We start from the raw sequence: 27345 nt of genomic DNA on the forward strand, positions 1-27345 counted from the left end.
GAAAGGCCTCTCCCCATTTTTTCAGAAGATTTCAATAGAAGAAAGAAGCAGTGCGTACTTTTTAATCACAACTTTTAGATTGATTGGTTGAACTTATGTGTGCAAATCAATGCGGCTCTGACAGACGTCCTCTTTTATGGTAATCCTCGTGTGGAGAACAAGGAGGAGAGAACAGAAAGGCTACCTCACGCACAAAGAGGAGCACATGAGCCTTCTACAAAAATAACTAAGAAATGATCATCTCCAAATCAGAAAAACCTGCCTTGATCTAAATTATATTGTTTGACACAATGTGAAACAATAGAGTTAAAATGAAAAGTGTTGTGTGTGTCTTAACAAAGAAACAAGTTGATTTTTATTTTACAACTTTCAGGAGCATATGTTTTATTTCATAATTGATCATGTTTTATGCCCATGATTCAAGGACATTTACAGAATCTGTAACACAATATGTAAATCTAATGTTCCCCCTATTGGTGTACAGTGTAAGTTATCTACAAGGTTGTATATAGGCTAGAAGGTATTTTATGTGCAGGCGTTCTACAGTCTCCCCCACCAAGACATATGGCACAGATATTGGAGGAAAAGCGCATAGGATGCTGCAGTATTTATGGGTTAATCGATACACCTTCGAGATGACACCATGTTCCTGTTACTTTCTGTCACCATGATGACTCACTAATTTTGGAGAGGATGCTTTCCCCGCCTCCGACAGGCCCTGAGCCAGTTTAATTTGGCCATAAAAATGCCAATCAGCCAGTTACTTGTTTTTCCTTGGGAAGGTCATGATGAGGGTGAATCCATGGGAGAAAATATATTCACATACTGCAGCTAGACAATTCTAACCCCTGACGTCCCTTTTGGGTTGTAATTTCATGTTGTTAAAGTGACACTAAGGCTGAGACTGCAGCCACTGTGCTGTTAGAAGGGGCCACGGCCAGATCAGGGGGCTTAATGCTTTCATTTGTGTGCATGTGTTTGTTTGCTTGTGCAGGCAATAATTGTGTGTGTGTGTGTGGTGTGTGTGTGTGTGTGTGTGTGTGTGTGTGTGTTTATTGTTGACATTGGTCAAAAGCGAAAAAGGGGAATCAAAGGACCTTACCCCCTTTGAAGGGTAGGGGAAATTAACATGGCCAAGTAATCATTATCCTAGTTCCAACACTAAAAATGCATCCTTCCATTTTCAGTTGCATCCTTCCAGTGCCATAAGTGGTAGTTGACTAGGGAAAAAAAGCAGCACCATACTTTCTTTTAGTTTTCAAAGGCACTTTGATTATTATGAGGTTATAAGAAGAGGAGCAGACAATATTGTCACCTCTGACCACTTGCATATCTAGTGAGTTGACTTCTATCTGAAAATGTTTTATTGTAGTTCTTTTATTCTATTATTTTCTACTCTAATAAATATGTTTTATATATATATATATAAAACATATTTATTAGAGTATATATATATATGGGTGGCTACTTTGAAGAATCTCAAATATAAAATAAATTTGTGTATATATATATATATATATAGTTTGGACACACCTACTCATTCAAGTTTTTTTTGTTGACATTTTACTCTTTTGGAGGTTAAAAAAAAACAAAAATATATTTTATATTTGAGATTCTTCAAAGTAGCCACCCATTGCCTTGATGACAACTTTGCACACTCTTGGCTTCACCTGGAAAGCTTCTCCAACAGTCTTGAATGAGTTCCCACGTGCATGCCAGCAAAGCCACTACACAACACTAAACAATACATTAATTGCACTATAACGGTGGCAAACGGTGCCCACAAACTGTTAGGTCCTACATAAAGCTGTCCCAACAGCAGAGTCCCAACGGCAGAGTCCCAACGGCAGAGTCCCAACGGCAGAGTCCCAACACCTTACCACTGCTACACCTGGCTATCAGCGAAGCCTTGTCTGGCAGAGAAACAGGTCATTCAGCCTCATTTACTGCCTTTTTAAAAAACACAGCTGATATGGCTGACTTGCTTAAACAAACGTGGTTTCTACTGACAATTGAGATGTACAAACTATGGCATAAGGGAACAGCAAGAGGATAAGAGGCAATCCGTTATTTCGATTATGACATTAATGAGCAAGCGACGACGGCCGTAGTCAATATAACTATTTGTTCAGCACTTTTGAAATGTACAGCGACAGAATTCAGAACATGGGCCGTTCTTACAGTGTACTCCCTGTACAAGGCAGAACCGTAGGATAAATAAAGGGGACAAATAAGCAGACAATGTAAGCTCTTACAATATTCAATTATTACATTTCTCTAAAACAAGTTATAAGCTATATGTGCACCACCAATTTAGAACAGTAGGCGAAATTAAGAGGTGAAAATAGACCAAATTATTAGGGTGAAGCACATTGAACGCCGTATGGGTCTTTGCTAGTCAAAAAAGATACACATCATATAACACTATTTCAAGCGTTCAATAATTTTTAGAATATACATTTTTTTACCTTCATTTAACTAGGCAAGTCAGTTAAGAACAAATTCTTATTTTCAATGACGTCATAGGAACAGTGGGTTAACTGCCTTGTTTAGGGGCAGAACAACAGATTTTTACCTTGTCAGCTAGAGGATTCGATCTTGCAACCTTTCAGTTACTCGTCCAACGCTCTAACCACTAGGCTACGCTGCAGCCATGTTGTGTGTGTGCTGAATTTGCACGTGTAAGCCAAGCACCACCACTACTATCAGTAGCACTGTCAAAGCTGTACAAAACAGTAGCCAAACAAGCACTCACTGGGCCACGAACGATGTGTTTACAATACCGCGTTGGTGAAAATAGACCAAATTATTAGGGTGAGGCACATGGGCTACTAACAGCTTACTATACAACATGCACTTAGTATTACTTTCTTAGCTACAGTATACATTTCTGCCTTGCATATTACATCATTTATGCAGCAGCATACAAGACATTTTTAGACTCACCTTGTGAAGGTGGCGCAGCGGTCCTTTGTGGGCAAATATTGTCATCAAACTTTGTCATCAAAGTCTGGCATTCTCTGGATTTATGGTGGGAATTCTGAAAAAAAAAACACAACCACTCCATTGAATAGCAGGTTAGCGTTAATGGTTTCTTTGCAACACTTGCAGTTAGCCACTGATTCCTTCCAAATTAGTCATTGTTGAATTTGTGATTTCCAACTTGTTGTGTAATCTTTATGTCCAATGGCCGATGAGCACCGATACGTTTTATCTATAATTTCTCTTCATATGACAAGGATTAAAAAGGATTTGTAAGTAGATTGTCGACTTGATGACAACTGATGATGACTGCTAGCTAAGACTTTGAAAGTAAGATGTTGACATGATCAGTCCAATCAAAGCTACTGTAGATATGTGATTTGACATAATTTTATCTGTGGCCAATGACCTTGAGCCTTCTTGGAAGGGCACTTCCAATCTAAGTCTATGGCAGAACTCAAAGGGCTCACATTCTTGATGTCTACCCTTACTAAAGGCGGGTGACGTAGTGTCCCCATGAGTGACAGAACACTGAGCCAATCACGGTGCAATGCTGAGCCAAACACAGTGCAATGCTCCTATTTCCTGCTGGCCTGCCCCACCACCACAGAAAGCACTGAGCAAGGCTGAAACACCTGCATTTTGGAGCTGCCTGTTTGTATGCGGCTTTATTAACTGCCCCACCTGACCTGAATGATGGGTCGCCACTACAAAAGTGAATCGCTTCTCAATTGCGGTATGGTTCTAGAAACATAAATCCCTCTACTTTCATATCACATCAAAATAATTTCACAAATGCAAAATAAACAATTACTTTACAGTGTTTTAACACAGTTGCAGCCGAGAGTATTTCAGTGTCACCACGTTTGTTGCGTCCTTCTTCGTTTAAACACAGGTACGCAAATAGCTAATTAGCACAGGTCCACTATTGTCTCCCATCTGTTTTCTGTAAACAATCACTGTAACATGAAAATATGTGGCAGTGTGGGAACCCTAACCCTAAGAAAGGTGTGTATCAATTTAAAATATAGATATTTTTTTATTATCTCGCTGACATGAAAGATAAGGTCCTTATGCTTCCAAAACCATAGAGCATGCAATGCGTGTTAGGCTAATGTTCAGACCGAATGTCGCTGCTCTTAACAAAACTTCATCCAATGATTTATGTGTAATAGAACTGAGAGTTATGGTCAAGCGCTAAGAACATTGTAAACTTTTATTATTTTTGAAAATGTTTATTTAACCTTTATTTAACCAGGTAGGCCAGTTGAGAACAAGTTCTCATTTACAACTGCGACCTGGCCAAGATAGAGCAAAGCAGTGCGACACAAACAACACATAGTTACACATCGGATAAACAAACGTACAGTTAAAAACACAATAGAAAATCTATATACAGTGTGTGCAAATGTAGTAAGATTAGGGAGTTAAGGCAATAAATAGGCTACAGTGGCGAAATAATTACAATTTAGCAATTAAACACTGGAATGGTAGGTGTGCAGAAGATGAATGTGCAAGTAGAGATACTGGGGTGCAAAGGAGAAAAAAAATAACAATATCGGGATGAGGTAGTTGGGTGAGCTATTTACAGATGGGCTATGTACAGGTGCAATGATCGGTAAGTTGCTCTGACAGCTGATGCTTAAAGTTAGTGAGGGAGAAATGAGTCTCCAGCTTCAGTGATTTTTGCAATTCGTTCCAGTCATTGGCAGCAGAGAACTGGAAGGAAAGGCGGCCAAAGGAGGAATTGGCTTTGGGGGTGACCAGTGAAATATACCTGCTGGAGCGCGTGCTACGGGTGGGTGCTGCTATGGTGACCAGTGAGCTGAGATAAGGTGGGGCTTTACCTAGCAAAGACTTATAGATGACCTGGAGCCAGTGGGTCTGGTGACGAATATGAAGCGAGGGCCAGCCAACGAGACCATACAGGTCGCAGTGGTGGGTAGTATATGGGGCTTTGGTGACAAAACGGATGGCACTGTGATGGACTACATCCAATTTGCTGAGTAGAGTGTTGGAGGCTATTTTGTAAATGACATCCCAGAAGTCAAGGATCGGTAGGATAGTCAGTTTTATGTCAGTTTTTAGTCAGGGTATGTTTGGCAGCATGAGTTAAGGATGCTTTGTTGCAAAATAGGAAGCAGATTTTAGATGTAATTTTGGATTGGAGATGCTTAATGTGAGTCTGGAAGGAGAGTTTACAGTCTAACCAGACACCTAGGTATTTATAGTTGTCCACATATTCTAAGTCAGAACCGTCCAGAGTAGTGATCATAAAGGTATAGGCCTAATGTAGACTAGACTAAATGTATGTCCTTATCAAAACGTTAACTATTCTAATTACTAGTGGTGTTCCCACTGTGAACATACGTAACGTTAGCCCACACATTATTGACAGTAAAGAGAATAAGACAGACAGCCTCGTGTCATAATGTCCCTCCCCTCTCGAGGTGTAAAGTGGGTTTGCCCAGTCTCATGCTTTGAATGACGCTATCGCTGAAGTTTGCCTGTTGCCTCGACAAGAGAGGATCCGAGGTGATCGCGTTTAACGCTGTTGATCATTACCTGTGGTCGCGCATAGGGGGACGAAAAACAGATATTCGCAGTTTTTCCCGACTTGCTTCGTTTTTCTGTGCTATTTGAAAAACAATGCTCTTAGCTTTTTTACGGATAACACTCACTGTTTCGTGTATGAAGGCGTAATCGCGGTGTAGTGGAGTAGCTCTGATTCTGTGAGGCCAAAGAGAACTCTTCTTTGGGAAAGAAAACATGCCGCGGAGGAAGCAAGAAGCGCCCAGGCGCGCTGCAGGTACGTAGGCTACTACGACGGGAAGGGTTTTATATGTAGCTATAGAAGCTGAAAGATGTGTTGTTCTCAAACCTCTGGATTTCCGTTTCCAGTATTTTTTCATAGGAGTGCTAGTGCTTTCACTCGATGTATAGGCTAACTTGATTTGTAACACTAATGCGAGCCTACTAACCCAGGAGTAGCACGCTACTGTAACTATCCCTCGAATGTTGCCATTTGTTTCCCCTTGTTACAAAGTAGCCATACTATTTTTCTCAGTAGCACTCACATCCGATAGCTACAGTCAACTTTCCTCTTCCCATTGTTCCCGTGGATAGCTGACTTTCCTGGTAAACGTTAACTTACCGTGGTGGACGAATTAGAATATGGGGAAACGGTGTTCAGTCTGCTATAACGGAATCCCAAGGCGGTGCCAGAGCCTACTGTCTCTGTAGTATGGTCTTTGTGAACATTTGAGCCAAGCGGCTAACTTTGGAATTGGGAGGTTGAAGAATGACCTCTCTTTTTTTTGATAAAATAAACAATTGGGTACAGACAAAGGGATTATGTGGACTGGAAGAAGCTATAATCGACAGTTGCCATGTCTGATTTGACGGTTGATTGATTGGCTGTCATCCGGCTTTGATCTGTTCCTTCCCGATCTACATCAGGAATTCACTCCACCATGTGATGCAGCCCCTTGACGTCACATTAAAACCACTTTGAAAGCATTGTGTACTTTTTCCTCCCTCTCCTCTGCAATGGTCAAGTGACTCACGAAAAAAGCAAAGGGGTAAAGTGGTTTCACAGTCAGACATCACTGGCTCTCTGACACACACACACACACACACACACACACACACACATATTGCCTACCACACACACACACACACACACACTGGGGGGGTTGTAAAAGGAGACGTGCGCTATGTAATGGAGGGGAGGAATGGTTTGCTCTGTCAGACCAGGCAGTCAGGACGGCTTTGTTTCATGTTTGATTTAATTCTCTCCTCTGACAGCCCCATTCATCAATGGCTTTAATGGTCAATCAGAGACAGGCTGAGTGAGTGCTCCCATTCTGTTTAGCCATACGCTGGCCCGGGCTTTTATTTCATCAAAATGCCCCTGCCTAATGTACACCCTCAATCTCTCCCAGAGAGAGAGGCTGGGGGGAGCACATAAAGAATGACTGAAAGCTTTCTGATTTGAGATCAGTGGAATATCTTGTTTCTCCTTTTTTTCTTTCCTATCCACTTGTTTTGTTGTCTCTCTGACGCAGGATCATGGCATGTTGTAATATAGACCCATTCTGTGTTAGTTATGGAGATGTTAGGAAATGTAATTTATTTGTTCATTCATTCATCCATTGATTCTCTTTGGGTTTTTTACCTCTTAGTCAGTGGGTCCCTTGCAGCTGCAAGTTATAAAGTTGTCAACTGTTCAGTTGCACACAAAGGGTGATGATGAATTGATTGCAGCACAGAAAATGGGGATGGAGAGAGAGAAAAGAAAAGGATGACCGATGGTGGGTCTTGATTAGGGACTTCGGGAGAGAGCCGGCCCAAAGCAACCTTGAGACTTCCATGAAAAACCTCTCTCTCTACCCCACTCCTTTCTCGGCCCCACTTTTCTCTCTGCCTTGTTCTTGGCTGGTAGAAAAAGCAAAGATATTTTGCTAGCTTAATTAGAGTTAACCTAATTAGTTGGAAGGACTGATGGAGTCTTGACGGGCTTAATGATTGGAGATGACAAGCCTTGGTGTGCCCGGCCCCAACCAACTAGGTTTGCCACCACTTTGATGTAATCAAGTTGATATTACACAGTGCCTTGGTCCCCGGCGCAGCACTCACATTTGGTCGTGCTGTAACTCAATTTTCCGCTGCAGGTGACAAATGGCCCAGTGTACCTGCATGGGTCAGGTTTGAGTGCTCTGAAGACAGCCTAACAGGAGAAACTCAAACAGCTGGGGAGGAAACTCAGGATGCATTCAAATGGCTTGTGATTAGCTTAGACTATAGGCCCAGGGGCTGTGCTTTTTGCTTTTGAAGCATTGTAGTGAGTGTACTCGGTGTAGTGACTGGAACCTAACAGGGTGGCCCCTAGGTTAGCCTCCTCACAGTTAGTGGCTATATTTGGTGTGTGTGGGTGTTTCTATTAGAGGTCGACCGATTATGATTTTTCAACACTGATACCGATTATTGGAGGACCAAAAAAAGCCAATACGATTAATCGACCGTTTAAAAAAATATATATATATATATATATTTTTTTTTTTTATTATTATTATTTGTAATAATGACAATTACAACAATACTGAATGAACACTTATTTTGAACTTAATATAATACATCAATAAAATCAATTTAGCCTCAAATAAATAATGAAACATGTTCAATTTGGTTTAAATCATGCAAAATGAAAGTGTTGGAGAAGAAATTAAAAGTGCAATATGTGCCATGTAAGAAAGCTAACGTTTAAGTTCCTTGCTCAGAACATGAGAACATATGAAAGCTGGTGGTTCCTTTTCCCAGGTAAGAACTTTTAGGTTCTAGTTATTATAGGAATTATAGGACTATTTCTCTCTGTACGATTTGTATTTCATATATCTTTGACTGTTGGATGTTCTTATAGGCACTTTAGTATTGCTAGTGTAACAGTATAGCTTCCGTCCCTCTCCTCGCTCCTACCTGGGCTCGAACCAGGAACACATCGACAACAGCCTACCTCGAAGCAGCGTTACCCATGCAGAGCAAGTGACGTTTGAAACGCTATTAGCGCGCACCCCGCTAACTAGCTAGCCATGTCACATGGGTTACACCAGCCTAATCTCAGGAGTTGATAGGCTTGAAGTCATAAACAGCGCAATACTTGAAGCATTGCGAAGAGCTGCTGGCAAAACGCACGAAAGTGCTGTTTGAATGAATGCTTACGAGCCTGCTGGTGCCTACCACCGCTCAGTCAGACTGCTCTATCAAATCATAGACTTAATTATAACATAATAACACACAGAAATACGAGCCTTAGGTCATTAATATGGTCGAATCCGGAAACTATCACGTTTATTCTTTCAGTGAAATACGGAACCGTTCCGTATTTTATCTAACGGGTAGCATCCATAGTGTAAATATTCCTGTTACATTGCACAACCTTCAATGTTATGTCATAATTACGTACAATTCTGGCAAATTAGTTCGCGACGAGCCAGGCGGCCCAAACTGTTGCATATACCCTGACTCTGCGTGCAATGAACGCAAGAGAAGTGACACAATTTCACCTGGTTAATATTGCCTGCTAACCTGGATTTCTTTTAGCTAAATATGCAGGTTTAAAAATATATACTTCTGTGTATTGATTTTAAGGCATTGATGTTTATGGTTAGGTACATTTGTGCAACGATTGTGCTTTTTCGCAAATGCGCTTTTGTAAAATCATCCCCTGTTTGGCGAAGTCGGCTGTCTTTTGTTAGGAAGAAATAGTCTTCACACAGTTTGCAACGAGCCAGGCGACCCAAACTGCTGCATATACCCTGACTCTGTTGCAAGAGAAGTGACACATTTTCCCTAGTTAAAAGAAATTCATGTTAGCAGGCAATATTAACTAAATATGCTGGTTTAAAAATATATACTTGTGTATTGATTTTAAGAAACGCATTGATGTTTATGGTTAGGTACACGTTGGAGCAACGTGTACCTAAGCGATTATATGCAACGCAGGACAGGCTATATAACTACACATGGTTGATGATATTACTAGTTTAACTAGTGATTATGATTGATTGATTTTTTTATAAGATAAGTTTAATGCTAGCTAGCAACTTACCTTGGCTTCTTACTGCATTTGCGTAACAGGCAGGCTCCTCGTGGAGTGCAATGTAAAGCAGGTGGTTAGAGCGTTGGACTGGTTAAACATAAGGTTGCAAGATTGAATCCCTGAGCTGACGAGGTAAAAATCTCTCGTTTTGCCCCTGAACAAGGCAGTTAACCCACCGTTCCTAGGCCATTATTGAAAATAAGAATGTGTTCTTAACTGACTTGTCTAGTTAAATAAAGGTGTTATAAAAATGTATTTTTTTTAATCGGTGTCCAAAAATACCGATTTCCGATTGTTATGAAAACTTGAAATTGGCTCTAATTAATCGGCCATTCTCATTAATCGGTCGACCTCTAGTTTCTATGGATGTGAGAGTTACTCTGTCCCAGACAGGTATCGAGTCTCCTACTCAGGCCAGCGTAGTGAAATCCAGGCCCCTGCTCAAATCCGGCCTGTGCTCCAGTCGTGTGTGAGCAGAGCTAGCGACAGGAGGTGGGGTTCTGGTTTAGACTGGGCTCTACGGCTAGAAGTCTCCTGTTTCTGCAGGGTCAGGCCTATGGCTTCCAGGTCAGCTGTGCCAGAGTGGCAGCAATCAGCCGTGTGTTCAGTGTGTGCAGTTTGGATGGCAGGGGTAATGAAAGGAATGGCAGCCATAAAGTCTGCAGTGAGGAGGGTCAGTCATAGGCCATCGTTTCTCTGAACCCTTTTCGCCCTCTATCCCTCTTCTCTCTCTCTCCTCCCCCCCTCATTCCTCCTCCTCACCCCATCCTCATTGTCACTCAACCATTGTCGTCATTGCAGAATCTCTTATACTTAGACAGAAATTGGCTCAGATACTGTAGATTATCATTAGCGCACATTACACAAAGATCTAAAATATACATTGAAATTGAAAACGGATGCTCTCACTTACAAACTTGCTTAGAGACATATGGATTACAGAGACCAACAGCTGTTGTAGAAAGACACGTTTATATAGTGTCTGGATTGGAAATCACACCAAAACACAGTTTTTCTCTGTGGGTGACTCGGTGTTGTATGTATGTGTGTGTGTGTGTGTTCTGTATATGTCATTACGGGAATGAGGGGCCATATGGGCTTGTAATTGTTCCACTAAACAATAGATAGGGCTAGACCGTGCAGGTCCGAGTCTCGAGGAAGTCTTGTTTTTTTACACCACTCAGCCCATTGCTAATGAACGTTACTGTGGTTAGATTCCGGCGAGGTTGAGTCATGTCTGTGATCTATGTGTCTGATAAGTGCATACCTAATGAGCACTCCACGCCTGTCTGCCAGGCCATGGAGGGGTGGGTGACAGAGTGCTTCCCACTGGTATTGACAGATGCCTTTTTGTTTTTGCCATAGGGCCTGACTCCATAAATCCACCCAGTGTGATGGTAACAATGCCACCCTGAACTGCCAGTGAATGAGTGAGGAGAGGTGGAACAGGCTCCTCTCCCTTTTAAACCCCACTTGACATATGTCAGACCATAGGGCCGGGCTCCAGAAAAGAAAAGCGAACCTTCTCACAGAAATAAAAAACTTTAGCCATCCTCATCTGTATGTAAGAGCCCTCTGTCTGGACTGGAGTAGGCCTACGGAGGTACTTTCTAAAAAGCGTCCCACCGTTTGTTGTTGTTATAGATGCAGCTGTGCTATGGTGACAATTGGAGCAGCTTCGCTCACTCAAACCCTCCTCCCCCAGGGGTAACGCATCAGAGCCTAGTGGGATGTGTGCTCTTTTCGGGAAACTGAGCCTACTCTGGTCTTCAGGGGTCCTGAAACTGAATCCAGGAGGAGAATAGCCTGGCCATGCCAAAAAGCCGATTTCCTTTTCAACAGAGTCATTTATCACTGGCCCACCCTTCGCTCCTGACAAACTGACGTGTGTCATTTATCATACTGGCTTTAGCAGACACACAGGGAGGGGGTGAAAGAGGGAGAGGGAGATAATGAAAGAGGAGAGAAATAGACAGAGGACTGAGAGAAACAAAGAGAAAGAAGGGAAGGAATGGAGAAAGAGGGGAAGGGCGAGTAGTGAGAAAAGGAGGAGCAAGAAGGAAAGAGACAAAGAGCACTTTGAAAAGTTTTTCACAACAGTGTGGGACTGTACAAAGCACTAGAGGGGATGGGGGAGGAGGACAAGGAGGGTTTTTTGAATGACAGAGGATTGAGTGACATGAGTTATGTTTTGATGAGTGACAATGTTTTTCCATGGCGATCCCTGGATGTTTGTACAAATGTGAACAATATCTGGTTCTTGGAAATGTGTGTTATCTGTGTGTAATTACACCTTGTGTAATGTGTGCGGTGTGTGTGTGTATCTATGGCTGAGAGAGAGAGAGAGAGAGAGAGAGAGAGAATCTGTAGCTCCATGATGAGCGGGCTGACGGGTATCACTCATGCTAGGCTGGCCTCAAAATGAACCCAAGCTGCTCTGCTCTCCTGTGGTCCTAACCGGGGATGCTTCTTTAAAAAGCAGATTAATGATGGATCCCAGGCTTATAGTGCCATTTATCATGGAGAATATTATTTAGGCTGGCCGTGTAGGGCTGTAACTGGAGAGCAGGACGAGCAGAGGCAGGGTGGAAAGCCTTAGACAGACACTCACTGTGTGATGGATGACCATGCTCTCTGCCTGAGTGTAACTAGACACCCGTGCCACAGCAGTTGGGCCGAATCAGATGTTGATCCTTCAACTACACTACCCAGGTTGCTTTGCTTTGCCGGGAGGGTTCTGCCCTTTGAAAGAGTAGATCCCAGTCTTATAAGTGAACAATGTGCTGGCAAACCATTTCGTGGGTGAAAGGAGCTTTTCTTCCTAGACGGAATAAAAATAGTGATGGTTCGTTTTAATGTATAATCAGTCAGTTGATAGTGTAGCGTAGATTAGCAATTCAACGCATTAGGTGTCAGACCAAAACCCTTCTTTCTCTTTCCTGATGAGGTCGTCAGGCGTCTGACCCATCGTGCTCCATGCAGTTACACCACTATCACCACTAAGAGCTCAGTGAGAGGTCAAGGCAAGGCCAGCACCACTGCCTCTTCCACAAAGAGAGAAAAGGTTATTTTGTTTTTGTCCTTCTTTCTTTAGTTTCTCTCTCTTCTCCCCTCCCCCCAACACACTGGTGTTGTGTGATTTATGGTGGCCATCCATCTTAGGGTCGTCCATCACCACCTCGTTGCCAGGCGATCATCGCAACAGCTGTTTGTTGGGAGTGAAGTTGGCCCTATGTCCTGGCAGAGGCTTAGGTACAGGATAAGGCAGAGGCAGGTGACCTGTGCTGGAGTCACACCATCAGAACATTAATCTAAAGAGCAGTTAACATATGACCTATGGAGCTAGCTATAGTGGGGTGGACAAGAGAGATGAGAACAAATACAAGGAAGTAGGAGTTATGTGGGTAGAGCAACTGTAAGACAAGTGTACTGGAGTGGATAATATATCATACATGGTAGATCTTGAAGGATATATGATTGATGTAGAGCTGAGGGGAATTACTGGGTGATATGGGTAGAAAACTGTACAAGTACTGGATAATGTGACCCTATGTTAGTGCTTGGTCTTGGACGATAGGTTTAGGGTAGATCTGAGAGCACAGCTTTCCCGTAACACAGAATTCTTCCACTCTGATGTTTGAACTTGTGAACCCATTGCCAACCCATTCTGCACCTGTGTAAGCTGTTTAGGTAGTATTCATTTGTTTGTTTCCATTTATCCATCAGTTATTGTGACTGGGTCTAGTTCTAAACACTTTTATAGGGCGAGAACATAACATCTGAAACGGTCTCTCTCTCTCCCTTAATCTTTTTGTATGTGGAAGATCGTAATGTCTTTGAACTGTACCTGTTTGAAACCAATATAGCTCACGTCCTAAAGGTCTGTATATACAGCTGCCTATTGGAGGTACAGTCATAAAACAACAGTGCAGCATTCTGGGGGTACAGTACAGTTTAATATATATGCCTGCTCAGCCTCTCTCTCTCTCTCTCTTCCCCTGCTTTGACATGGTACAGCCCTAAGGCTTGCCTGGAGCGAGAGGGATATCTGTGATTTTTCCCATCTCCCAGAGTACACATCCTGCACTACAATCAGCGGACAAAGTGTATTACCTCGTTCATTAGGGGCTAAAAAATAGGAACAGAGATGTACAGTTACAATAGACTGTCGTGAGCATCTCTTTCTGAGCGACCAGGCACACATTAGTAGTGATGGGGGAAAAAAATCTATAGCTAGATATCGGCAAATTATTTTGGCCGATATTATATAGATACTTTGACTCCCAGGTATCGATTTGTAAAATGACAATAATAATTGCTAGGTAGCGGTAGCTAGTCGGCTGTACATGTGCCAAAACTATAGGATGAAAAACACTGGAGTTTGTTCTCCATCTTCTTTTTAAATGGTGAGCCAAGCTGTTTTCAGCACTTTTATTTCTATGACTGATCAAAACTCATTTTCTCATGCTCTCTCTTGTCTCTTTGCAGCAGACATATAATGAGCAATATGTTTGGAACATCAGATCACAATACGATTGCAGTATTGAATCGCAATACATATAGAATCATGAGAATCGCAATACATATCGTATCGCACCTAGCTATCGTGATAATATCGTATCATGCGGTCCCTGGCAATTCCCATTCCTACATTTTAGTAAATCTTTCTCTTGAGGGTATGACTTATGACACCTGTAGCCTATTTGTTCTGGCAGTCAGTGTCATTTCACCTGCTTCAGCCTTCCTAGCAACAGAGACCACGAGGTGAACACCACTGCTAGACCAAGGAGTGGTTAGCCTAGCATGACAAATGCTAATGGAATAAAGACATTTCAATGAGTATAATACTCTCCTCCTTCCTTTTCCCACTAATCTTAGGACAGTTTAACAGAACCAAACAAGGCTGTTGTATGAAATTATTCCTCTCTTTTAAATCCTCTACTCAGTCAACTGCTGGGAACCGAGCTAGTGGAAGTCAGTGGCTTGCGGTTGTGTGATTGAGGCAGAAGTGATTTCCTGCCTGGAGGTTCTAAGTGTTTTAAGGCTACTTCCTGTCAGTAAGCCCCCCCCCCCCCCCCCCCCCCCCTGCCGCCGAGGGGCTGTGTTGCTTTAAGGGTGAGAGGTCCCAGTTAAAGAACACATCAGGAATAAGAAACTTGTCCGCCGTGTTGTGAGGCCCTGTTTAACTCTCTGCGCTCTCAGTACCCTCCCTGTGATCTAGCTATGATCATAACTCTACTGTAGAGTGTTGTTCCTTACCACCTCAGATCCTCGAAAGATTTTCCCTTTTAAATACTATATTTTTTCACACCTACCTCTTTTTCCAGTTACCCTGAAAGCAGTATATGGGCCAGGATAGATTAATCTACAGTTTGGATTTGTTTAAATAGCCACTGCTAACTCGAGCTAGCATTAGCCAATTCTAACTGGACAACCCTAGCCTCCTTGCTGTGGAGCTGTTATTGTTATGTGGTACAGTTGCAGAACGAGAGCGTTTAGTGATGGCATCCCTTTCCTATGAATATTCATGACCCACATTTTGCTGCGGTGCTAGATGATTGTCTACGTCTGCAGCTTTAGGCTAGGCGGTGGTTGGACCACCAATGAATATAATACTCCTCCGTCTCTTCTCCCTCCTCTCCCACTTTTCAGCTGCTCTCTGCTCAGCTCCTGTCGCTAGCTGTAAGCTGTTACAGTGTGTCATGAAGTGGTTGTAGTGCAGACTTTGGTAGTAGTGATTACACATCCTGTTTACCCCGGTGTTGTGCGTGATTTGGCTCCCAGCTCTACTGTTTCCCCAGCTGTGTAGGATGACTGAGGAGGTTAGTTGTGTAGGGAGCAGGGACTGAGGGGCAACAGAGATCCGACAACACCCTTACCATTCTTAAAGGTTGATTCTTACAAATTGATAACTTCAGTTTGCATGTTTTGTTTTCTTTCAACGTCAAAAAATCTGGTTGTAGACTAAATCGTGTCTTGCTTCCTTCTCTCGACAAGCTTTCCAGTCCAGACTGTGACTATATGATTACTGATGATGAACTAGGGTGTGCCTCTTACTTTGAGACATGCTTTGTTTTGATTATACCATCTACCGTCAGAGGGGGCCTGGTTTCCTTTCTTTTACTTTTGCTGTACCTTTTTATCCCATGTCTCTCCAGCATTTCTATCAAATGATCTATCCGTCCGCGTCTGCGGCCCTAATGTTTATGAAATTGATACTCCACAGGAATGCCGTGATCATGCCAAAGATGTCACTGTCTTTTCTCATCGCCTGTATGTGTGTGTTGCAACCGACGACAGACTATATTTGTAATTTGTAGGGTTTAGTTTGTGTTCGTGCAGGATGTGTTTCTCTACATGTGAAAGATTCCTGTTTGTGTGTGTGTGTGTTCTGGTCTTGCTATTCCTGTGTGAAGCGTGACTGAGATGTGAAACTGCCTCCCACACTAAGTCCAAAGTGCAGCGTTTGGCAGATTTAATCATGATAAAGCCCACACAACCACTATTAGCAAATACACCACCCAGATACTTTACGTTCTTAGAAAAAACAGGTGTTAGCTAGAACCATAAAGGGTTCCTCAGATGACAAAGCTTCCATGTAGAACCCTACCCCACCACAAATAACCTTTTTAAAGAACCCATGAGAGTGTAGCCATCTTAATTATCCATCCAGGTGTATTCTGATTTCTTAATAATCCATTCTGTTTCTCAAAATGAACCCACAAAACCCATCATATTTTATTAGCGTGATAAATCACCTCTGTTGTCAGTCAAGCCAGGGAGAATAATTGGATGGTGGTTGTCACCCACGGTGATGGATGATCAGTCATTGGGGATCAAATTAACAGATAGTGCTCAGATGTAATGGCTGTTTGGCATTTTAAATTGCCTGGGACCGTTGACTGCTGGTCGGCCATTTTTGTTTTGTTTTTGCGAGGCCCTTTTGGCCATCTCTTAGTCTTCCTTTCTTTGGCTGTCTAGACTTTACACTAATGAACAGTAACCTAAAGTAGGTTGTATATGTCTGTATTTAAATAGCCAGAAAAGCTATTTATTTTTTATTTTTTTAAGGACCTTGAAATTCTGATCCCTTTTTAATTTTTATGCAACAGTAAGAAAGAATGGCTAGATGACTGGCGCACTTTCACCAAAAGTGGTCATATAAAGATAGAACAGAGATTTGAAGAAATATGTGAGACATGTTCATGATAGGTCAAGACTATAAGACTTAAGGACTCGTTCAACCTGCCTGCTAATGCCAGAGTCATAACCTCCGTGATTAAACCTGACATCTGTGACCAGCTGCTCTGGATACAAACACATTAACATAGCTACCTCATCCTGACTGTATTTCCTTCTTCAAATGAGACACTCGCACAAACACCATCCGGAAGCGGAGAGGAAAAAAACAACGACCGAGATATCTTCCCTGCCGGTTTGCTGCCGAGCGGTGAGCGATTTACCTCCTCCTTTCACATTATCATAATTGTGTCCAGGACATGGGAGGCCAGGGAAGTGATCATGTCATTTTATTTACAGCCTGTTTGGCTCTCTTTACGACCGCTGTGCCAGGCCCTGCCAGGCGCACAGCGCCCGGTGACATCTTTTGATCAGAGCTGTCGCAGGCGATCAGTAGAGACTGGCAGTTAATGGATACCCAGTGACAAACCAAATCTACGGGCAGGATGGGAGACTAGGCCACACCTGTCAGGTCCCCATTAGACTGGCCCTCTCAGTGGGGCTGCCTGCCTGCTGACACCCACCACCCCCAGGGCCCACATCAGACCAGCGCCACCCGCTTCCCGCCCTGAGATTGGCTGTTAGCACTGGAAATGGGAGTTATTCCAGCAATTACTTTTTTGTTTAGACTGGATGTTTTTGTGTGTAGGGGATGTGGGATTTGAAGTGGATAGTGTGTGTGTGTGGTTGGTTGGGTGGGCTGGTGGATGGATGGGCTGGTGGATGGGTTGGTTGGATGGGCTGTTGGTTGGTTGGATGGGTGGGCTGGTGGTTGGTTGGGTGGGCTGATGGTTGGAGGGATGGATGGGCTGAGGGATGGATGGGCTGGTGGTTGGTTGGATGGATGGATGGGCTGGTCGTTGGATGGTTGGTTGGGCTGGTGGTTGTTTGGGCTGGTGGGTGGATGGTTGGGCTGGTGGGTGGATGGATGGATGGTTGGGCTGGTGGTTGGTTGGGTGGGCTGATGGTTGGAGGGATGGATGGGCTGGTGGTTGGTTGGATGGATGGATGGATGGGCTGGTCGTTGGATGGTTGGTTGGGCTGGTGGGTGGATGGTTGGGCTGGTGGGTGGATGGATGGATGGTTGGGCTGGTGGTTGGTTGGGTGGGCTGATGGTTGGAGGGATGGATGGGCTGGTGGTTAGTTGGATGGATGGGCTGGTCGTTGGATGGTTGGTTGGGCTGGTGGGTGGATGGTTGGGCTGGTGGGTGGATGGATGGATGGTTGGGCTGGTGGTTGGTTGGGTGGGCTGATGGTTGGAGGGATGGATGGGCTGGTGGTTGGATGGATGGATGGATGGATGGATGGATGGATGGGCTGGTCGTTGGATGGTTGGTTGGGCTGGTGGGTGGATGGTTGGGCTGGTGGGTGGATGGTTGGGCTGGTGGTTGGTTGGTTAGGCTGGTGGTTGGTTGGATGGATGGATGGATGGATGGATGGATGGTTGGGCTGGTGGGATGCATGGTTGGGCTGGTGGGATAGATGTTTGGGCTGGTGGGTGGATGGATGGATGGTTGGGCTGGTGGGTGGATGGGCTGGTGGTTCGTTGGTTGGGGTGGATGGATGGATGGTGGATGGATGGTGGATGGATTGTTGGGCTGGTGGGTGGATGGATGGTTGGTTGGGCTGGTGGTTGGATGGATGGATGGATGGACTGGTGGTTGGTTGGGTGGGCTGATGGTTGGAGGGATGGATGGGCTGGTGGTTGGTTGGGTGGGCTGATGGTTGGAGGGATGGATGGGCTGGTGGTTGGTTGGATGGATGGGCTGGTCGTTTGATGGTTGGTTGGGCTGATGGATGGATGGATGGGCTGGTGGTTGGTTGGATGGATGGATGGTTGGGCTGTTGGTTGGTTGGATGGATGGATGTTGGTTGGGCTGGTGGTTGGTTGGGCTGGTGGTTGGATGGATGGTTGGTTGGATGGGCTGGTCGTTTGATGGTTGGTTGGGCTGATGGATGGATGGGCTGGTGGTTGGATGGATGGATGGGCTGGTGGTTGGTTGGATGGATGGGCTGGTGGTTGGTAGGCTGGTGGCTGGTTGGATGGATGGGCTGGTGGTTGGATGGATGGTTGGGCTGGTGTTTGGTTAGGCTGGTGGTTGGTTGGATGGTTGGGCTGGTGGTTGGTTAGGCTGGTGTTTGGTTGGATGGTTGGGCTGGTGGTTGGTTAGGCTGGTGTTTGGTTGGATGGTTGGGCTGGTGGTTGGTTGGATGGATGGATGGTTGGACTGGTGGTTGGTTTGGTTGGGCTGGTGGTTGGTTTGGATGGCTGGGCTGGTGGTTGGTTGGATGGATGGATGGTTGGGCTGGTGGTTGGATGGGTGGTTGGATGGATGGATGGATGGATGGCCTGGTGGTTGGTTGGGCTGGTGGTTGGTTGGATGGTTGGGCTGGTGGTTGGTTGGATGGTTGGGCTGGTGGTTGGTTGGATGGTTGGGCTGGTGGTTGGTTGGATGGATGGATAGGGTGGTTGGATGGTTTTGCTGGTGGTTGGATGGATGGATGGATGGATAGACTGGTGGATGGTTGGGCTGGTGGTTGGATGGATGGGCTGGTGGGTGGGCTGGGCTGGTGGTTGGTTGGATGGATGGGCTGGTGGTTGGTTGGTTGGATGGATGGATGGGCTGGTGGTTGGTTGGATGGATGGATGGGCTGGTGGGTGGGCTGGGCTGGTGGTTGGATGGATGGATGGATGGGCTGGTGGTTGGATGGATGGATGGATGGGCTGGGCTGGTGGTTGGATGGATGGATGGATGGGCTGGGCTGGTGGTTGGATGGATGGATGGGCTGGTGGTTGGATGGATGGATGGGCTGGTGGTTGGTTGGATGGATGGATGGGCTGGGCTGGTGGTTGGATGGATGGGCTGGTGGTTGGATGGATGGATGGATGGATGGGCTGGTGGTTGGATGGATGGATGGATGGATGGGCTGGTGGTTGGTTGGATGGATGGATGGGCTGGTGGTTGGTTGGATGGATGGTTGGGCTGGTGGTTGGTTGATTTGAATGGTCGGGCTGGTGGTTGGTTGGTTGGGCTGGTGGTTGGTTGGTTGGATGGATGGATGGGCTGGTGGTTGGATGGATGGATGGGCTGGTGGTTGGATGGATGGATGGGCTGGTGGTTGGATGGATGGATGGATGGGCTGGGCTGGTGGTTGGATGGATGGAGGGCTGGGCTGGTGGTTGGATGGATGGAGGGATGGGCTGGTGGTTGGATGGGCTGGTGGTTGGATGGATGGATGGATGGGCTGGTGGTTGGATGGATGGATGGATGGATGGGCTGGTGGTTGGTTGGATGGATGGATGGGCTGGGCTGGTGGTTGGATGGATGGAGGGATGGGCTGGTGGTTGGTTGGATGGATGGATGGGCTGGGCTGGTGATTGGATGGTTGGGCTGGTGCTTGGTTGATTTGAATGGTCGGGCTGGTGGTTGGTTGGTTGGGCTGGTGGTTGGTTGGTTGGGCTGGTGGTTCGATGGATGGTTGGGCTGGTGGTTGGTTAGGCTGGTGGTTGGTTAGGCTGGTGGTTGGTTAGGCTGGTGGTTGGTTAGGCTGGTGGTTGTTTGGTTGGATGGATGGGCTGGCGGTTGGTTGGGCTGGTGGTTAGTTAGTTGGGTTGGTGGTTCGATGAATGGATGGATGGTTGGGCTTGTGGTTGGTTGGGCTTGTGGTTGGTTGGGCTTGTGGTTGGTTGGACTGGCGGATGGATGGTTGGGCGGGTGGTTGGGTTGGTGGTTGGTTGGATGGATGGGCTGGTGGTTGGATGGATGGTTGGGCTGGTGGTTGGCTGATTTGAATGGTTGGGCTGGTGGTTGGTTGGGCTGGTGGTTGGTTGGGCTGGGCTGGTGGTTGGTTGGTTGGTTGGGCTGGGCTGGTGGTTGGTTGGTTGGTTGGGCTGGTGGTTGGGTTGGTTGGTTGGTTGGTTGGTTGGTTGGTTGGTTGGTTGGTTGGGCTGGTGGTTGGTTGGTTGGATGGATGGGCTGGTGGTTGGTTGGATGGATGGGCTGGTGGTTGGTTGGATGGATGGGCTGGTGGTTGGTTGGTTGGTTGGATGGATGGTTGGGCTGGTGGTTGGTTGGTTGGTTGGATGGTTGGGCTGGTGGTTGGATGGTTGGTTGATTGGTTGGGCTGGTGGTTGGATGGATGGATGGATGGATGGTTGGGCTGGTGGGTGGGTGGTTGGTTGGGTGGGTGGGCTGGTGGTTGAATGGTTGGGCTGGTGGATGGGTGGTTGGTTGGGTGGGTGGGCTGGTGGTTGAATGGTTGGGCTGGTGGTTGAATGGTTGGGCTGGTGGATGGGTGGTTGGGCTGGTGGTTGAATGGTTTGGATGGTGGGTGGGTGTTTGGGATGGTGGATCAGTGTGTGCAGAGCCAGTATGCTCATCTGCATCTATATCTGTCATAAGTATACAAGATGTTCCCAGTATCTTTGCTCATTGTTTTGGAGATTTTGTTTTTTTGGGGTGGGGGGTTGAGTCCAGAATGAAGTGGACAGAAAGGGGAGGGGCAGAGGGAGGAGGCTGGTGACGCGGCCTTCACTAAGACATTTGTGCCACTTAGCTGTGTCAGAGTGATGGTGTGTGGGGACCCGGGTGGGGGACAGTCTGTCACTACAGGGGACCGTCTATCTCTGAGGACGGGAGGTGGGCACTGAAGGAGGGGTCTGTGTCCCCTGTGATCTGTTAGGGCCAGGCACCCATCACACACACTAACAAGTCACCTGTCTAAGGTGAGCTGAAGGCACACACATGCAAAGTGACCGGTCGCTTATGTGTTGCCGCTGTCTTCTCCTCAACCTCACACTCTTCTTCCCTCCGTCTTTCTCCCTCCCTCTCTTTCTCTCTGAGGAAATGTCTGATGTCCTGATACTGTGTTTGCCTAACACCAGCACCTGTGAGGGACATTCAGGGAGACATTCAGGGCTACAAAAACCATTCCTGCCCTGTCTGCAATACTCATAATCCACATCACTCTTGATAATCTGTTGTGACTGGCATCAATCTAGATGACATTGAAAAATGTCATTCTAACATTTACCTAGTCAGTAACACTTTATTTTAAGGGTCCATAATAAAACATTTATAAGGCATTTACAAACAGTGTACACACCATTTAATAATCATTACTCCCACATTTGTAAATGTTAGTAAGATAGTTATTCACACGTGTGTATGTGTATATTTCCTTAAACATCCTGTGTTGACAGGAATGTCTACCAATGGCATGCCCATTTTCTTGTGAGAAATTAGTGGTCATTCAAAACATTTATGAACCATAAATGGCACTCACTTTAGAGACTGCAAAAATGCTTTACTAATAATTACTAAATAGTTTCTTAAAGTCGGAGTAATTATGAACAAGTAGTGAACACAGAATTCATAAATGCTTTTTAAATGGTTTATTGCGGACCCTAAAAATGTTACCATAGTCTTATCGTCATAAATCCCGCTTCCCTTTTTTAGTAATGAGTGAAACTTCCTTGTTAATGTGGATGGCATGTGCATGTAAGGAGGCAGATGAAGAGGCGTCAGACATATTAACTGACAGATGGAGGTTGATCCAACTAATTTATTACCCCAGAGGAGAATGCCACAGCACGATTGGGCTTCATTAATTTCAGATTCAGCTTTCATTTCAAGCTGTTGCGCCCTGAGATAAATAAAATGGCACATTATGTTTTTGCCAAGATTAGTTTTTTCCCCGCCATAAACAAAGTAAAGGGGAGCGGAGCATCAGTAAGTTATACATGTGGCTGGGGTAGTATATAAACACTGGCTTGCCTTAACGGTTGATGAGGTGAAATAGGATGACTGTCATTTCTCAACTTGGCTTTAACTCGGATCCCTCACAGATGGCTCATTTATTCCTGCGAGACCTCAGGCACCCGTAGAAGATAAACTTTCTCTACAGTAGTTCTACTAACACAGTGTTCACTGGCCATAATATAACTCGCTCTCTTTTCTGTTTTCCCTCCAGCCTACTCTCCAGAGGAGATGAAGGAGGAGGTGGAAGGAGAGGACGTGGACTTTCCAGAGGAGGGAGAGAGCTCAGAAAATGACCTTCTCACCAAAGAGCCACTGGGTGACCAGGACTCCATTGCTGGGGCTGAGCTCTCTGCTCAGGAGATGGACAGTGAATCACACGTGAGCGAGGCCAGCGACCCCCTCTCAGACTTTGAGACCGCCTCGGTAAAATCTGAGGAGGGGCCTGGCAAAGAGCCTCTGAACGGCGCAGGGGTGAGGGTAGGGACCCCCTCGGGCCTGGACGCTCCCTTGGCGCAGGACACCCTGGAACAGATGAAGGAAATCTACTCCAGCTTCCTGACAAACTCCTATTGGTCACCCCTGAACTTTAACTCAACCCTAACACAGACACCGACACCCGTGGAGAAGCCACCGCGGACTAGCAGCACTAGCAGTAGCTGCAGCAGCAGTAGTTATGACTGGCACCAGTCTGCAGTGGCTAAGTCCCTGCAGCAGCAGGCCTCACAGAGCCTCCACAACCCTCCTCCCTCTGAGCCCAGTATCTTCAGCACAGTACAGCTCCACAGGCAGAACCCCAGACTGTACGGCAACATCTTCACCGGGGCCAGCAAGTTTCGCTGCAAGGGTTGCAGCGCTGCTTACGACACCCTGGTGGACCTCACTGTGCACATGAATGATACGGGTCACTACCGCGATGACAACCACGATAGGGGAGCCAATGGGGCCAAGGGGCGCTGGTCCAAGCCTCGCAAGCGCTCCCTGCTGGAGATGGAGGGCAAGGAGGATGCCGCGAAGGTGCTGAAGTGCATGTACTGTGGCCACTCCTTCGAGTCCCTGCAGGACCTGAGCGTCCACATGATCAAGACCAAACACTACCAGAAAGTGCCTCTGAAGGAACCCATGGCCCCTGTGGCAGCCAAAATGATCTCAAGGAAGAGAGGCCCACTCTCTGGGAGCCTGGACCTCCCTGGCTCCCCACGCTCAAGAGAGGTGACCCCCAAGCCCAAAGCCTTCCTAGGTAGTGACCACAACATCCCATCCAACAAGGCTTCCAACCCCTACATCACCCCCAACAACCGCTTCGGCCACCAGAACGGCGCCAGCTATGCATGGCAGTTCGAATCTCGCAAGTCCCAGATCCTCAAGTGCATGGAGTGCGGGAGTTCCCACAATACACTGCAGGAGCTGACCGCCCACATGATGGTGACGGGTCACTTCCTCCGGGTCACCAACTGCAACCCCCCTAGTAAGAGAGGAGGTAGGCCAGTCCCAGAGGCCATGTCCCCCAGCCCTGTACAGGCCACGCCCCCCAATGAGGAGCAGGTTCAATCTATCCCATTAGCTCCTTCTACATTCTCCCCTCCTCCACCCTCTGCCGTATCACCCCCGGCTATCTCCCCTCCTCTCAAAGACATTAAGAAAGAGGAGATGGAGGAAGAGTTTACCCAGGACATGGTCAGCCATGACAAGCAGGTGTTGAACGGGGACGATGATGATGATGAGGTGGAGGAGAAGTTTGACATCTCCACCAAGTATAACTATCTGACTGAGGAGGACCTGAAAGAGAGCCCCAAGGGCGGCTTCGACATCCTCAAGTCCCTGGAGAACACCGTGACATCAGCGATCAACAAAGCCCAGAGTGGTAACCCCAGCTGGGGGGGATACCCCAGTATCCATGCTGCCTATCAGTTCCCCAACTCCCTGAAGCTGCCCCAGGGTAGCCCTGAGAAGAGCTCCCCTGTCAAGTACCTGTTCACTGGAGGGGAGGGGGGGCTCTCCTCCCTCAGCAAGTCCCAGCCCCTGATCTCCCCACCCGATAGTCAGAGCTCTGCCCTCCCCCACCTCAACAACTTCCAGGCCATGGAGGAGCTGGTGAAGAAGGTGACAGAGAAAGTGGCCAAAGTGGAGAGGAGGGTAAAGAGCAAGGTGTCCCCCAAGAAAGAGGTGAACCTCTCACCCTGTAGCAGTGAGGGGTGGGAATCCACTGGAGCAGACTCACCCCGAGAGTGGAGGTCAGTGACCCTGGCTAGCAGCGACGGAGGTAGCCATAGCGACAGGGTCTCACCGTCTGAGAGAGAGCGCCTGAGAGAAATGGTCCAATCACCTGCCTCCGCTTTGAGCTGCAGCACAGCCTTCATAACAGGCCACGCCCCTCTGGAGCAGCCCTTTGTTAACCCTTTAAGTGCCCTTCAGTCTGTGATGAATGTCCACCTGGGGAAAGCAGCCAAGCCCACCCTGCCCAGCCAGGACCCTCTCAGTCTGCTGTCCAGGCTGAGCCAGAGTATGGCCGAGAGGGCCGCCGTGGCCGCTCCCCCCACGCACAACAAAAAAAAAACTGTGCCCGTGGCTCGTAGCAGTGTCTGTCAGTCCAGTGATGACCAGCCCATGGACCTGACCAAAGGGAAGAGTGATCGAGGGGGCTCTATTGGCTCTGCTCCTCTGACTCCCTCCTCAACAGCCTCCTCCATCTCCCCTTCCTCAATGGTGACCCCTGCTAAAATGACCGTGGTCTCTCCCTTCACATCCAGCAGCCCGCACCATGAAAACGCCCTGTCGGACATCTCCGACATGTTGAGGAACCTGACGCAATCAGCACACCACATCTCCATGCCCCCCTCACGGACCAGGATCACGGAGCGGGTCACAGACATGGTGGGCTCCACCACCGCAGAGGATGCTGAGGGGTCCATGGCCAATAAGAGGAAGGGCCGTCAGTCCAACTGGAACCCCCAGCACCTGATCCTCCTGCAGGCCCAGTTCTCCTCCAGCCTCAGGCAGACGTCCGAGGGGAAGTACATCATGTCCGACCTGAGCCCCCAGGAGAGGATGCACGTGTCCCGTTTCACTGGTCTTTCCATGACCACCATCAGCCACTGGCTGGCCAACGTCAAGTACCAGCTGAGGAGGACTGGCCGGACCAAGTTCCTCAAGAACCTGGACTCGGGCCACCCAGTGTTCTTCTGCAGCGAGTGTGCTTCACAGATCCGGACCCCCACTGCCTACATTTGCCACCTGGAGGCCCACCTGGGCTTCAGACTGAAGGACCTGGCCAAGCTCTCCCCCAAACAGACCCTGAGGGACTCCTTGAAAGGCGGGTCTGATAAACTGCCCCTACCGGACCCCTTCCTCCTCTCTTCTCCACCCTCCTCCCAGTCACTGGAGGAGGGCAGTGGGACTGTGTACCGGTGCCAGCTGTGTATCCGTAAGTTTGCCAGTAAGCATGCCATCAAGCTCCACCTCAGCAAGAGCCACGGGATGTCCCCGGAGGACCATCTGCTGTATGTCTCTGAGATAGAGAAACACTAGAAGTAGAATTGACATTACATTATAGAAACACTTGAGTGCTGCCAGCATTGGACATACTGGAATATACGCTGTAAAAAAAAAAATATTTGAAAATGTTCCTTAGGAAAAAAGAAAACAAATGAAGTGTGTGACAAATGCACAATGATGCCATTAACTACTGTTACGTGTCAGCACATGGTATTTACTTCCATGGCCTTTGCTTGTCTGTATTTTTCTCTATTTCGAAAGACATTAACTTCATATGTTGAAGATATAGTTCATGAATATTCAGCTTTCAAAGGGATAGTTTGCTCAAATTGCAAAGTTACGTGTTTCCTTACCTTTTACCGTAAGTTGTCTATTGACCAGGAAGGACCACGATACACACTTAACATTTGTTTTCTTCGCTGAAGGTTAGGAAATATTTAAGTCATTTTGTGTTTTGGGTGAACTTTCCCTTTGGAAAGTATAGTCATTTCAGATTTATGACAATGTATTTATTTTGTGAAGTTTATATACATTTGTTGAACTGCATGTATGCATTGACAAGTTGACAGTTCAAAACAAGTTTGGTGCGTCAGTTTTTAGTTGGTCTATTTTTACTGTAAGATATCTGGTAAGAACATGGGAGTGCTCTTTCTGAGAATTTGCCAAATGAATTGACAACATAGTAGTCTGTTACATCACATTTTATATACAGTTTGTGTTGCAGATCTGTCAAATCTGCCACATTGCTTATCATCAAGTCAGGGGACCTCAAAATCCAGGTCTATGTAAAAATGTACATATAGTATATAGGCTTACCACTTGCTGTTATGCATACTTGTTATATTTCCTCATTTAAGAGGACTATGACTATCCACTGGTGCAGAGCCTTTGAAGAAGACTAACATGAATATGTTTTGCACAATAGTTTTCTAAATGTTATTTGATAAAACAAAATATATGAAATGGAACGTTGTTCATGCCCTGTTGCTTCTATTATTAAATTGACTTAAATTGCTTCACGCAACTGTTGTTTCTTCAAATATCACAAATGCTTTTTAGACCTGAATTTATTCTCTTACCCAGTCCCAAAATGCACTACAGAAAGTAGAGTCTGCATCCACAACAACACGGTTAGTTACTGCAGGCAGAGCCTTCAGATCTGTGTAGTAGACTGTATTGTCTGCACAGGCCAACCAAGCAGTGTGTGCGAGCTAAGAGCAGGGTGTGTTGCACCGAGGAGTCTGCCAGGTGGTGCGTGCTGCATGTAAACCA

General features: G+C 46.4%; 1 protein-coding gene and 1 long non-coding RNA gene across 2 annotated transcripts in view; one reads left to right on the forward strand and one right to left on the reverse strand.

Annotated features, from left to right (window-relative positions):
• Window positions 1-6495, reverse strand: part of LOC123724509 (uncharacterized) — a 21309-nt gene extending 14814 nt beyond the window's left edge. Inside the window, exons 1-2 of the long non-coding RNA XR_006757067.2 lie at window positions 6137-6495; window positions 2947-3040 (exon numbers count right to left, since the gene is read on the reverse strand). This is a non-coding gene — a long non-coding RNA (uncharacterized LOC123724509). The remainder of the gene's footprint in view (window positions 1-2946; window positions 3041-6136) is intronic.
• LOC106561399 (teashirt homolog 3) lies at window positions 5460-27092 on the forward strand. Its single transcript, XM_014125338.3, has 2 exons — window positions 5460-5791; window positions 22793-27092. The coding sequence occupies exons 1-2, from the start codon at window positions 5752-5754 to the stop codon at window positions 26104-26106; spliced, it is 3354 nt and encodes a 1117-aa protein (XP_013980813.2). The 5' UTR covers window positions 5460-5751; the 3' UTR covers window positions 26107-27092.
• Window positions 27093-27345: the final 253 nt, after the last annotated feature.

This window comes from Salmo salar, chromosome 10 (assembly GCF_965601325.2).
Source record: "Salmo salar chromosome 10, fSalSal1, whole genome shotgun sequence".
Classification (NCBI taxonomy): domain Eukaryota; kingdom Metazoa; phylum Chordata; class Actinopteri; order Salmoniformes; family Salmonidae; genus Salmo; species Salmo salar.